This window comes from Erpetoichthys calabaricus, chromosome 11, assembly GCF_900747795.2.
Source record: "Erpetoichthys calabaricus chromosome 11, fErpCal1.3, whole genome shotgun sequence".
Lineage (NCBI taxonomy): Eukaryota > Metazoa > Chordata > Cladistia > Polypteriformes > Polypteridae > Erpetoichthys > Erpetoichthys calabaricus.
Genome location: NC_041404.2, coordinates 78,199,845 through 78,213,073, shown reverse-complemented (window position 1 = coordinate 78,213,073; position 13,229 = coordinate 78,199,845). Strand labels below are relative to the sequence as shown.

The following is a 13,229-nucleotide window of genomic DNA, read 5'->3' as shown; positions in this document are numbered from 1 at the left end:
ACTCTGGACAGGGCACTAGTCCATTACAGGGTGTGCACTTTGTGAAATTTGATAAATATGTACAACAGCTGAGGTGACTTGAGGAGAGGTTTGAGAAACAAACTGATGTTATTCTAACCATCACACAAGGTACAGTATCAGTAAATGTTATGAAAACACAAATTTGTGCTTACTTGAAATGTTTTATATATTGTAGAAAGGCGCAGATTCACACTTTAGACACACGCATAAAATAAATAAACTTTTATTTTCTTCAGCCGGAGGGCACGTCTTCCCCGTGTCCCCCAGCCACAATACAGTCCCAAAGCACCAATACAGCAATACCAAACGCTCTCTCTCTGCACCACCACTCCCAGACAACCTTATCCTTCTCCACCTGACTCTGGCCGCTGAGTGATGGTTGCTGGCCCCTTTAATTGGGCACCCGGAAGTGCTCCAGGTGTTTGGTTGCCGACATCCGGCTGCACTTCCAGGTGTAGCAAATATGCTGCCCAAACGGGCTCAGGAGTCCCAGCTGCAGCACCCCCTGCCGGCGCCTGCGGAACCCAACATGAGCTGCACAAAACTCCAACCTCCATGAAGCCCTGGGGGAGTCAACAACCCAGGGAGGCTGCCATCTAGCATCCAGGGGGAGATACTGGGTTTCCCATCCTTGCTCCCCCGGAAGATATGCTGCAGGGGCGTCCTGGCCGGGCATGGGCCCTGCCCGCCTGCTACAATATATATACACACACATACACACGCACACATAAAATACATGCAAATACATACGCATTTTACATATAAGGACATATAAAATACGAAAATTGTAAAAGAATATATATGCACCCCATTTTGAAATTTTGGAACGATCAAATTGCATTTTGTATCATAAAATACAGTATATATTCATTTCTTTTGTCATTATCACTCTTCCTTTTTTTGTCTGCCTGGACAGGTAGAGGCAGCTCCTTGGCTTTATCTTGTCTCAATCAATCAATGTCACAAGCACAGAACAGCAAATCATTCTCAAAATGTCAACATATTAAATGGTGTAAAGCAAAAACATGATTACCGAGACTGTGGGCCAGAGAGGGGATATCACGCAATGATGGGGACACACAGAGAACTTGACCCCGAGAGATGATTTCGCCTTCACTCTCTGTCAAGTCATCAAAGGAGCACGTCACCCCTGCGGACAGGTCAGGGACATTCCTCACTCTAAGAGTTAGCTGTGGGAATGAAAGGAAGAAAAAGCAATTAACACAGGGAAGGTAAAGGAGAACAGTGTGAAACGTATGCAGTCACTTTCACTAAGTTATATGAAAAATGGCCAACCATAATAAGAGAAACACTCCAAATACTGCACAAGTCTAAGAAAACATTTCAAAACTAAAAGCTTAACTGCTTATCTGCTAGTGTTGATGATAATTAACAAGAGAGCGCAAGGAAAAAGTGACCATTATGGAACATAAAATACAACCTGTACTACCCGTCTAAGATGGGTTGAAATTTATATAATCAATGTAGATCTCCTGTTTTTCGTTGGATACGTGAATTGTTTATTTGACCTGGTATAAATAATATGCACCCAATCCCTTTCCCTCATGGATAGAGCTGCCTGTTTTTTCTGTTCCTCTTGGCATCACTCGTCGAACTGACCACTCTTATAGTTCAAGTGTTTTGCTGGAAAAACGCAGTGGTCCTCTTCCCATTGATTTATTGTTATTTTCAATCATCCAATGCTCATCACACAAACTTATCAGTTATTAGCATTACAGCTATAAAATTCATTCACATGGTCCAAAAGTGTATAACATAGGACAAAAGAATAAGCCAACAGGACCAATTTTGTTATTGTTTGGCATTTTTATTAACATTTTTTTTTTACCCTTCTACATGTTTTGCCTATTTTACATTTTGTCTTCTTAACCCAAGTAACCAGACAGACACACAGATACACAGAAACACTGACACTTGTCCTTTCATTAAGGTGGATAAGCTGATTTCTGTCTGTCCGGTAGTTACTCTCTGTTGGACATATTCAGTGATTGCGTCTGCAGTGTACCATCTTTTCGAATGTATTTTGTAATACATGTAGTAATAAAACATACTGCATTTTTCCTTCCAACAGGCAGTACATTACAAATATTAGCACTGCTTTTACGAATTCCAAACCAAATGGCATATAACAGAGACATAGCAGTTGGACAGACACACAGATACACAGACACACACCCAGACACTTGTCTTTTTATTAAGGTGGATAGTAATATTTTTAGATTTTTTTATTAATTAGAAAATTTTTGTTTTCCTTTAGCCAATACTGTCTTAACAGTATCAGATCAGAGTGATTTGAATTTTGAAGCACTGAGCAGCCTTACCTGTACAGAGGAGACAGTGACAGAGATGTTGTTGGGTTGCACTGTCAGTTCCACACACTGGTTAAGCTCACTGGTGAATCGGCGAGCTTCTTGCCACTTTTCACACTCATCCTGTCGGGAGCATCTAACAAAGAAAGCACCAGCAGAAGTGAGCACAATCTCTAATAGCTGTAGGGAGCCACCCTCCCAGGCCATTCTGTTTCCACACTTAAGTTTGTCCTCATTTTTGCCAAACACACATGAGCATCTTGAAGTTCCAAATGTACACAGGACAAATGTACCCCATCACTAGTAAGCACAAACAGACTCATCCACTTCTAGATAAGGTGTGTAACACAAAGATAAAAACACAATGGGGGAGGCCATGACATGAATAATATGTTAACCGCCCTGTCAAAAAAATAAATGAAACAATCCATACCATCTGTCTTTCCCCTTTGACAAGATAAACACCCAGCTGTTTTCATTTCGGTATCGTTTGGAACGTTGAAAGCGGACAATTTCCTCATTTAATCTGTGGTGGAAGATTAACAAGCAGCACGCTCACAAAGAGAAACACCTGCACCCCTACCTCCCCAAATTAAATTATTCTATTACACTGAGTCTGTCCTCTGAGGTCCTCAAAGCGCCTCTAATGGGCAGAAAAACAGGGATAGGTGACAGAAGATGAAAAGAGAATGGAGAAACCAGAATAGTGTGAAACAGAGAGAGAAACAACAGGGTGAGAGGAGGGATGTGAATTATATTTAAGGGGAGGGAAGGATGGAGAGAGGGAGAAGAAAGTAAAGCAACTTAAGAGACTGAGATAGGCAGGAAAAGTGTCAGGAACCAGCCAGGGTAAAGGGAAGGAGATAGTAAAAACAGGACAGAGCATTTAACTTCACACATTAGGATCTTTGAAATGACTATAAGAATCAAGTTACATTTGAGTACATGTCAGTGTGCGGGATTTGAAGAGCGGCTGCTGCATTCACGCCCTCGGTGCGTCTCCTGTCATAAAAAGATTTTTACTTTCTCAGCTAAACCAGAGACAATGTGGAAACAAGGAAATATAATCAAATTTGAAACTTCGACAACAACAAAAGAACAAAGAACAAAGGCGATTTTGACTGCTCTGCCAATCAGAGAAGTCAGTTTCAGTTGCCATGGAAACACATAAATCCCTGGGTGCTTCTTGCTTAGCTCGATCGGCTAATACTGTGGACTAGAGGGAATTTTACAATGAATCCACAGCACAGGAGACATAAACAGGTCAAGACAGGTCTACATGGAGGGAGCTATATTTGCTCACTAACCCTCTTGCAGGCCTGCTGGTGCATACTGTTTGATCAGTCCTTAGGAGACAAGAATAAGCAGCCACAAGCAGACAGTCTCAAACATGAAAAAGTAAGCTCCTATATACCATCTGCCCATTTTCTAAACCCACTTTTCATCATATGGGTGCTGGGAAATGTACCTCGTGCTGCGTTGGACATGCGCTAAGCATGGATGGGATGCAAGATTCATCATTGAGACACCCACTCATGTTACCACCTATTTCAAGTCTCATGAACATAACATGAACGTCTTTGGACTGTGGGAGTAAGTGTATGTGTACCAAAAAAAAAATGGGGAGAATATATACAGTGGTGTGAAAAACTATTTGCCCCCTTCCTGATTTCTTATTCTTTTGCATGTTTGTCACACAAAATGTTTCTGATCATCAAACACATTTAACCATTAGTCAAATATAACACAAGTAAACACAAAATGCAGTTTTTAAATGATGGTTTTTATTATTTAGGGAGAAACAAAATCCAAACCTACATGGCCCTGTGTGAAAAAGTAATTGCCCCCTTGTTAAAAAATAACCTAACTGTGGTGTATCACACCTGAGTTCAATTTCCGTAGCCACCCCCAGGCCTGATTACTGCCACACCTGTTTCAATCAAGAAATCACTTAAATAGGAGCTGCCTGACACAGAGAAGTAGACCAAAAGCACCTCAAAAGCTAGACATCATGCCAAGATCCAAAGAAATTCAGGAACAAATGAGAACAGAAGTAATTGAGATCTATCAGTCTGGGAAAGGTTATAAAGCCATTTCTAAAGCTTTAGGACTCCAGCGAACCACAGTGAGAGCCATTATCCACAAATGGCAAAAACATGGAACAGTGGTGAACCTTCCCAGGAGTGGCCGGCCGACCAAAATTACCCCAAGAGCGCAGAGACGACTCATCCGAGAAGTCACAAAAGACCCCAGGACAACGTCTAAAGAACTGCAGGCCTCACTTGCCTCAATTAAGGTCAGTGTTCACGACTCCACCATAAGAAAGAGACTGGGCAAAAACGGCCTGCATGGCAGATTTCCAAGACGCAAACCACTGTTAAGCAAAAAGAACATTAGGGCTCGTCTCAATTTTGCTAAGAAACATCTCAATGATTGCCAAGACTTTTGGGAAAATACCTTGTGGACTGATGAGACAAAAGTTGAACTTTTTGGAAGGCAAATGTCCCGTTACATCTGGCGTAAAAGGAACACAGCATTTCAGAAAAAGAACATCATACCAACAGTAAAATATGGTGGTGGTAGTGTGATGGTCTGGGGTTGTTTTGCTGCTTCAGGACCTGGAAGGCTTGCTGTGATAGATGGAACCATGAATTCTACTGTCTACCAAAAAATCCTGAAGGAGAATGTCCGGCCATCTGTTCGTCAACTCAAGCTGAAGCGATCTTGGGTGCTGCAACAGGACAATGACCCAAAACACACCAGCAAATCCACGTCTGAATGGCTGAAGAAAAACAAACTGAAGACTTTGGAGTGGCCTAGTCAAAGTCCTGACCTGAATCCAATTGAGATGCTATGGCATGACCTTAAAAAGGCGGTTCATGCTAGAAAACCCTCAAATAAAGCTGAATTACAACAATTTTGCAAAGATGAGTGGGCCAAAATTCCTCCAGAGCGCTGTAAAAGACTCATTGCAAGTTATCGCAAACGCTTGATTGCAGTTATTGCTGCTAAGGGTGGCCCAACCAGTTATTAGGTTCAGGGGGCAATTACTTTTTCACACAGGGCCATGTAGGTTTGGATTTTTTTTTCTCCCTAAATAATAAAAACCACCATTTACAAACTGCATTTTGTGTTTACTTGTGTTATATTTGACTAATGGTTAAATGTGTTTGATGATCAGAAACATTTTGTGTGACAAACATGCAAAAGAATAAGAAATCAGGAAGAGGGCAAATAGTTTTTCACACCACTGTAAATCGCAGACATTGAAAAACTTACTGTGTACTGTTGTGTTCACCCTTCTCTGACTCACATAGAAGCCTACTCAAAAGAAAATAAACACAAAGATTCATACAGAAGCCTTAGTGCTTAGGGTTATACACTGACCTCTTCACCAGAGTTCCTAGAAATGCCTGCATCCTGTTCACATTTGACCTTTGTAAGCCTCTGTCTAAGTCAGTGTTTCTCAACCACTGGGTCATGGTCTACCACCTGTGGGTGGCGAGTAGCTATTGCTTATAATGGCAGTGAGACACGAAGGGTCACAATGTGGCCTTAGGTGGGTCACAACGTGGGTCGCTGCTCTGACCACTGCTCTGATGTTAGCGCTCAAGTCACCAAGAGACCCCCCCCTCCCCAACTTGCTGGGTCGCAAATATACTTACATTGGAAAAAGTGGGCTGCAACACCATAAAGGAAGAGAAATGCTGACATTATCCAGAGGAGGTTTCTAAATGTCCAAAAAGGACTTCATCTAGAAACCAAACACCCAAGACTCAGAGGCCTAGACACCCAAGTTTCACAATTGTCAGCAGCAGAACTTTGCAGATGCAAATGTTACCACCCAGACCTCAATAACAATGGCTCCTCCAAAGGGTGGAAGAGGGTGGCTACCATGCAAAAAATATTGGCCACTACAGTTTGCACTCTTTAAAAGTCTGATAAACTGACTGAGGCGAACGTTTCGAGGCATTGGCCACGGTATTACCAGTTCCATTTCAAGAGTGCACATTTCCTTTGCCCTTGTGCCCTCCCCCCACTTCTCATTTCACAGTGCTGTGAGCAGGGTTGTCAGATATGCAGGTTTCCACAAAACTGGGCAAGTTTTAAAACCATTCCAGGGGTAAAAAAAATCAATTTGGCATGCTACGTTTCTTTTTTAGACTGTTTTTCAAATGCTTTGTCAGATCTGTTCCAGCACTTCATGGTCTATATTTCACAAATGGTCTACCAGTGTACCTGAAACATCAAGGGGCCAACCACCTTTCCGTTCTTCGTTGCTATGTACATATAGAAAGACCAAAGGGGAAGCTCTTGAATGGAGTATAAATACATCATTGTATTCAAAACTCAAAGAGGGATCATCTCACCACCATTCTTTGATTTAATATTGTATATTATGGTCCAAAGAAAGAATATGTCATTCATTGGGCTGGCATCTAATTGTGATGGGAAATTTTTGTAAGACCTGGCAACCCTAGCTGTGAGAGGTAATTCTGAAAATGGTGGATGATTATTCTGTGAGGCTGGTTGTGCTGAAGTGATTTTGTTTTGAATGATGGCTACTTACGACACTGACTGCAGCTAAAGATGAGATATAGTAAGTAAAGTAACACTAATTTACCTAACTTTAGCTAGGCAGTTAATGTAACTGTTAGTGCTGCATTACATAAATTATATGCTGCCTGTAGCAAAGTGTATATGTGTGTGTGTGTTTGGGAGTGAGTGAGAGTATGTGAACAGCTGACTACTTGGCTGAAAGGGAGATGTATAGAAAACATAAATATGTTGTCACATTTGTTCATCAGAGGGTTGCCTTTCTTGCTCATCAAAGGTATGTGGTACAGCCCTGGAACAGAAGGGGGAACTGTCACTAACAGTCTTGTCTCCTTTGTCCCTAATAGCACCAAGAAGTCAAAGGACAATGTATTCCGAGAAGCCACACCACTTCCGATCCAGACAAATAAAAGCAAACATCCACAGAAGATGGTGTCGCATTTTGGACCTGAGTGCCCAACAAATTGGAGCTCTCCACAGCCTGATGACTCTTTGTTTAAACATTGCTACAGGGCAATTGTGAGGTGAGGTGCTACTTTATTTTTGAGCACCATCAAGTGCCTGTTGTTTTACTTTCTGCTCTGATTAAACAGGGTTGACCTGTTTGGCATCCCAACTTTTTTTGGGACTCGTTCTACTTTTGTCACTTGCCTCCCACAATGTGTATATAAAAATATGGCTATTTCTTAGTAAACATCTGCTTTTGCATGGAGGGGTTTGCTGTCACTGAGAAGTAGGCAGCAAGGCATTCAGACAGTGTGAAAACACATGTCTGTCTATTGATCCCTTTGACTTAAATTAATCTGTTATTTGGGATAGAGAATAGAGAATATATATACAGTATCTCACAAAAGTGAGTACACCCCTCACATTTTTGTTAATATTTTATTATATCTTTTCATGGGACAACACTGAAGATATGACACTTTGATACAATGTAAAGTAGTCAGTGCACAGCTTGTATAACAGTGTAAATTTGCTGTCCCCTCAAAATAACTCAACACACAGCCATTAATGTCTAAACCGCTGGCAACAAAAGTGAGTACACCCCTAAGTGAAAAATGTCCAAATTGTGTCCAATTAGTCATTTCCCCTCCCTGGTGTCATGTGACTCGTTAGTGTTACAAGGTATGTTAAATTTGGTGTTATCGCTCTCACACTCTCTCATACTGGTCACTGGAAGTTCAACATGGCACCTCATGGCAAAGAACTCTCTGAGGATCTGAAAAAAAGAATTGTTGCTCTGCATAAAGATGGCCTGGGCTATAAGAAGACTGCCAACACCCTGAAACTGAGCTGCAGTATGGTGGCCAAGACCATACAGTGGTTTAACAGGACAGGTTTTACTCAGAACAGGCCTCGCCATGGTTGACCAAAGAAGTTGACTGCACGTGTTCAGCGTCCTATCCAGAGGTTGAAGGGGTGGGGGGTCAGATTGTCAGTGCTCAGACCATACGCTGCACACTGCATCAAATTGGTCTGCATGGCTGTCATCCCAGAAGGAAGCCTATGCATAAGAAAGCCCGCAAACAGTTTCCTGAAGACAAGCAGACTAAGGACATGGATTACTGGAACCATGTCCTGTGGTCTGATGAGACCAAGATAAACTTATTTGGTTCAGATGGTGTCAAGCGTGTGTGGCGGCAACCAGGTGAGGCGTACAAAGAAAAGTGTGTCTTGCCTACAGTCAAGCATTGTGGTGGGAGAGTCATGGTATGGGGCTGCATGAGTGCTGCCGGCACTGGAGAGCTACAGTTCATTGAGGGAATCATGAATGCCAATATGTACTGTGACATACTGTAGCAGAGCATGATCCCCTCCCTTTGGAAACTGGGCCGCAGGGCAGTATTCCAACATGATAACGACCCCAAACACACCTCCATGACGACCGCTGCCTTGCTAAAAAAACTGAGGGTAAAGGTGCTGGACTGGCCAAGCATGTCTCCAGACCTAAACCCTATTGAGCATCTGTGGGGCATCCTCAAATGGAAGGTGGAGGAGCGCAAGGTCTCTGACATCCACCAGCTCCGTGATGTCATCATGGAGGAGTGGAAGAGGATTCCAGTGGCAACCTGTGAAGCTCTAGTGAACTCCATGCCCAAGAGAGTTAAGGCAGTGCTGGAAAATAATGGTGGCCACACAAAACATTGACACAATTTGGACATTTTTCACTTAGGGATGTACTCACTTTTGTTGTCAGCGGTTTAGACATTAATGGCTGTGTGTTGAGTTATTTTGAGGGGACAGCAAATTTACACTGTTATACAAGCTGTACAGTACACTGACTACTTTACATTGTATCAAAGTGTCATATCTTCAGTGTTGTCCCATGGAAAGATATAATAAAATATTTACAAAAATGTGAGGGGTGTACACACTTTTGTGAGATACTGTATATATACAGTATATATATATATATATATATATATATATATATATATATATATATATATATATATATATATATATTTTGACACTGATCAAGTGGATTTTTGCAGTTACATGGGAGATGTACAGATAACCTAAATATGTGTATATTAAAGTATAGTTGGATATTAGTTATTCCTGTGTGTAAATGTTTAAGATGTCTTAACTGTGACTAGTTTGCTGTGGAATAAATTGTAAATTAAATCTGCCTTGTGAAGCCTTTTTATTACAGCAGACAATTAACATTTTGCAATTCATAACTGACTCTTTATTATATGGAGAATACATACCTCTATCAGTATCAGATAATAATTATTAAGTACAATATTCATCAGCAATCGGATACTGTAGATAATTGCTTCAAACTAGAATTTGACAAATTGGTATTTATTAGGCCAACGAATGAGCTGATTTTGGCTCTCTTTACCATAATATTGCTATTGTATAATCATACTTTTATAATAATAATTGCTATACCTTGTAATTTGCTATACTGTAAACTTTATGCGTGCCACACCATAATATTCACTAGCCTTATCTGGCCACTCCACTAAAAATGTTCTGGAGGAGCTCCTGCTCAGTACCTACCCAGATTTTGGTTCTCATACTCCTTATCAAATCCTACTACTTATTTTATTGCCTGGTTTCCAGTTTTGAGAATTGTTTCCAATCTGTCTCTTTATTTTTATCAATTCCTTAGCAAGTATGGAATGACAGGGAATATCAGACATTACCCTGACACTCAAATCTGCACTCAGGACAGAAATAATGGCTTCACTCTAAGGAAGGAACTAAAGTAGACAGCTCGGTTGACAGATACTCTCTGCTCACAGAAATGAATTTTACTCAAAGAAATAAAAAAAAGTAATCTTATGCATCATGGAAGTTCACCAAAATTTCATCAAGTAATTATGAACTGAAGGATACTGTGCAGCAGTGAAAGCTTGGGCCATTTTCCAGAGTAAGCACTGAATGCATCCCAAAATCCCCTTGAGACTAGGTGCGAGAACTCCAGGGACAGGATGGAGCCATTACTGCAGAAACAGGCACCAGCAGAAGTGTTGTTCACAGACGTCCTGTCTTTCCGGGTATGTGTTCACAGAATTTAAGGAGCAATTAAAAAAGTAAAAGGAGCATATGGACTGAGAGGCAGACTCAGGAATGAGAGAAATTTTATGAGCTGCCTCTTCCATGAGCGATGCTGAACTAGGAAGGTAGATGGGCGGGCATCATTACTAAGCAGCCTGGGTGGACGATGGAAACTTGGCAAAGAGAGTGCAAATCTTTGAAAGAAAACAGCTTACACACATGACAACAGGTCGAGAGCTGGCCTGGATGCAAGTTCACATTTTCTCAAGCAGATTTACAGTTTGTCTCCTGCAGATTCAGTTCACAGATGTGCTGAGGCTGTGCGCCAAACCTCTACTCCAGCCTTCAGCCTCCAGCTGTTTCCAAGAGCTTCCTCAGAGGCCAGCTGCACACAGGGCAGCAGGAAGTGCAAGGCTGCCCAGCTGTGACCTACCAGGTGGACAGAGTGACTGGTGTGTTCAGGGGTGAGCTTACCTTTCCTTTATTGACTGAAAAAAATATATGGCCTTAACATATATCAATCAAGGCGGCAAAGTTTAACTCTTGTCATGCTGGGACACACACGAATCCAAACTCCATCATACAGCAATAAAAAACAAAACTCAGTTTGTTAAATATTGTGCAGTGTCTTCTTTAATTATTACTTTTAAGGTACTATTTTCTGAGCCCACATAATCTAAGTTTATAGTTGCAGTTAGCCTATAGATAAGTCTAAACTGGGTGAAGTTTAGGAACCACCATGAATACTGCACCAGTTAATCAAAGGGTATAGTCACTGACACAGAGAAAATTTAATGTCAGTAATTAACCTAACACAGAAGGCTTTAGGGATATGAGAGAACCTGGAGCAATTCCATGTTGACACCGAGGGAACATACAAACTCCACACAATGTGAACACTCGAAGCTATGGATCCATAGCCATCTTCAGCACTAACCATAGTGCTACCGTGCTGCCATTAATCGCAGTATTAATTACAACAATGTTAATGGCATAAGCATGTCTACTGCGATAGAATGTGTCCTCTAGGACTTACAGCAGGCAGATGTACATAAGCAGCTAAGCAAGTAAAAAAATGTGAAACATGTGATCTCCTACTACTCACAGTCCATGGAAAACAAGGACCTAATAAGCTTCTTTTGTATGAAGTCAGATTTTCACATTTTAGCTGGTCAAATTTCCCCTGGGGACAAATAAAGTTCTATCTATCTATCTATCTTACAGTGCCATTTTGTATCTATCTATGGACAGGCACCATATTTGAAAACAGAATTAGAATTTGGTTGGATGAATGGATTTACAGTTTTACACACCTAAATCAAAGACCAAGCAGCATCTGTAATACTCTTAAGAAGCAGAGTAAAGCTAAAATACACAAGTCAAAAACTGTACATGACAAAAACAAGATCAAAGTGCACACTCACTTGTTGTGTAGCACACACCATCCGCAATGTGGGTCTCCAGAACCCAGGCAGGTCTGACACGTTGGATACTGTCCACAGCTCTCAACAGGTACCCGGCTCACCTACAAAGAAACAAAAGGAAGGAATATATTATGTGCATTGTAGCCATTAAATTTGGTCTAGAAATGAAAGACTTAAAATCTGGGGTGGTACACAGGGTTATAGACAATAGGAATGGGAAAAGAAGTCAACAAGAAAGGACTAGAAATGGGGAAACACAGAAGTTCAGATGCTAAGAACAAGTGTTTGCATAGTCAGGCTGGTCTAGAAGAACTGGGATGAACACCAACAAGATGTACTTGCCTGGTATTCAAAGAATGAAAGTCAGGGTGAATATCAGGGCTGCAGCAGCTGTGCTGGCAGGAGATGTGTGCTTGGAATTCAGACATGGCAGATTCCTGGAGGGTTGAACGGGTAGGGGTCTGGCTGTGATAGTTTGAGTGTATAAACATTCCTTACCTGTCTTTCACTGAGCAGGTAGATATAACGAAAATCAGGACTGAAGGCCATATCTCGCAGTATAGCTCCTCCTTCCACTACTGGTACAGTCTCATACAGCAGTGCATTCTGGGAAGCAGCTGGTACACCATCCACTCGAATCTGTAAAATTAATTGAATTAACTTACAATTGTAGATAGAGGGTAATTAAAAGGATTCAGAGAATAAATAAATCCCCACACCTCATAGGGTGTAAATCCAGTTAGATCTTTACAGTAACCAGTGTGGGAGTCCAAGAGATGTTACTATGAGAGTCACTAAACACAGTTAAAGACTTGTCATTTACTGTTCAGCGTTTACAAAAGAACCGCTTGTTCTGAATGCTTTCCATTTTAATAGAGAATCTATTTGGGTTTTACGACATTTTGATTCACATCTGCAGATATGGGGGTGGATGGCAGAGCAGCTCTCCTGATGGAGCACCAGTACAAGAACGCCAATTGATGGGGCCAAAATCAAGAAGAGGGTCTTAAAAAATAATGTTACAACTGAGAGCAAACAGTGACCAGCTCCTTATAGTTATTCATGAAAAGTTTACTAGTTGTCAGTTCTTACCACATTAAGCCCGGCCTATACAGTAATGCAAAATTATTCCAGGATGAAAAGAACAAAGATTTGAATACTTTATTGTAGCCTTTTCCTTTTCATTGTCAGCAGTTAGCTCACAGGAAGAGAGAACCGGAGACTGTTAAATAGCTGTTGACGGTCAGATGTGGACGGCTCCTGAGGTGACATAACAGTATATATGATGGTCTTTCACCTCTCATGTCCACACAGACTCATGTAATTAATACTGCCCACATATTTGTAAAGTTGTCCAGTATGCTTTGCTCTTGAACATGTG

The 13,229-nt window shown here is 41.3% G+C and overlaps 1 protein-coding gene across 1 annotated transcript in view; it reads right to left on the bottom strand.

Annotated features, from left to right (window-relative positions):
• plxna3 (plexin A3) overlaps nt 1-13,229 on the bottom strand; it is a 312,944-nt gene that overhangs the window by 142,604 nt on the left and 157,111 nt on the right. Inside the window, 4 exon segments of the mRNA XM_028813391.2 lie at nt 1,055-1,211; nt 2,364-2,487; nt 11,849-11,949; nt 12,347-12,487. Of these exon segments, the coding sequence (XP_028669224.1) occupies nt 1,055-1,211; nt 2,364-2,487; nt 11,849-11,949; nt 12,347-12,487 (523 nt within the window).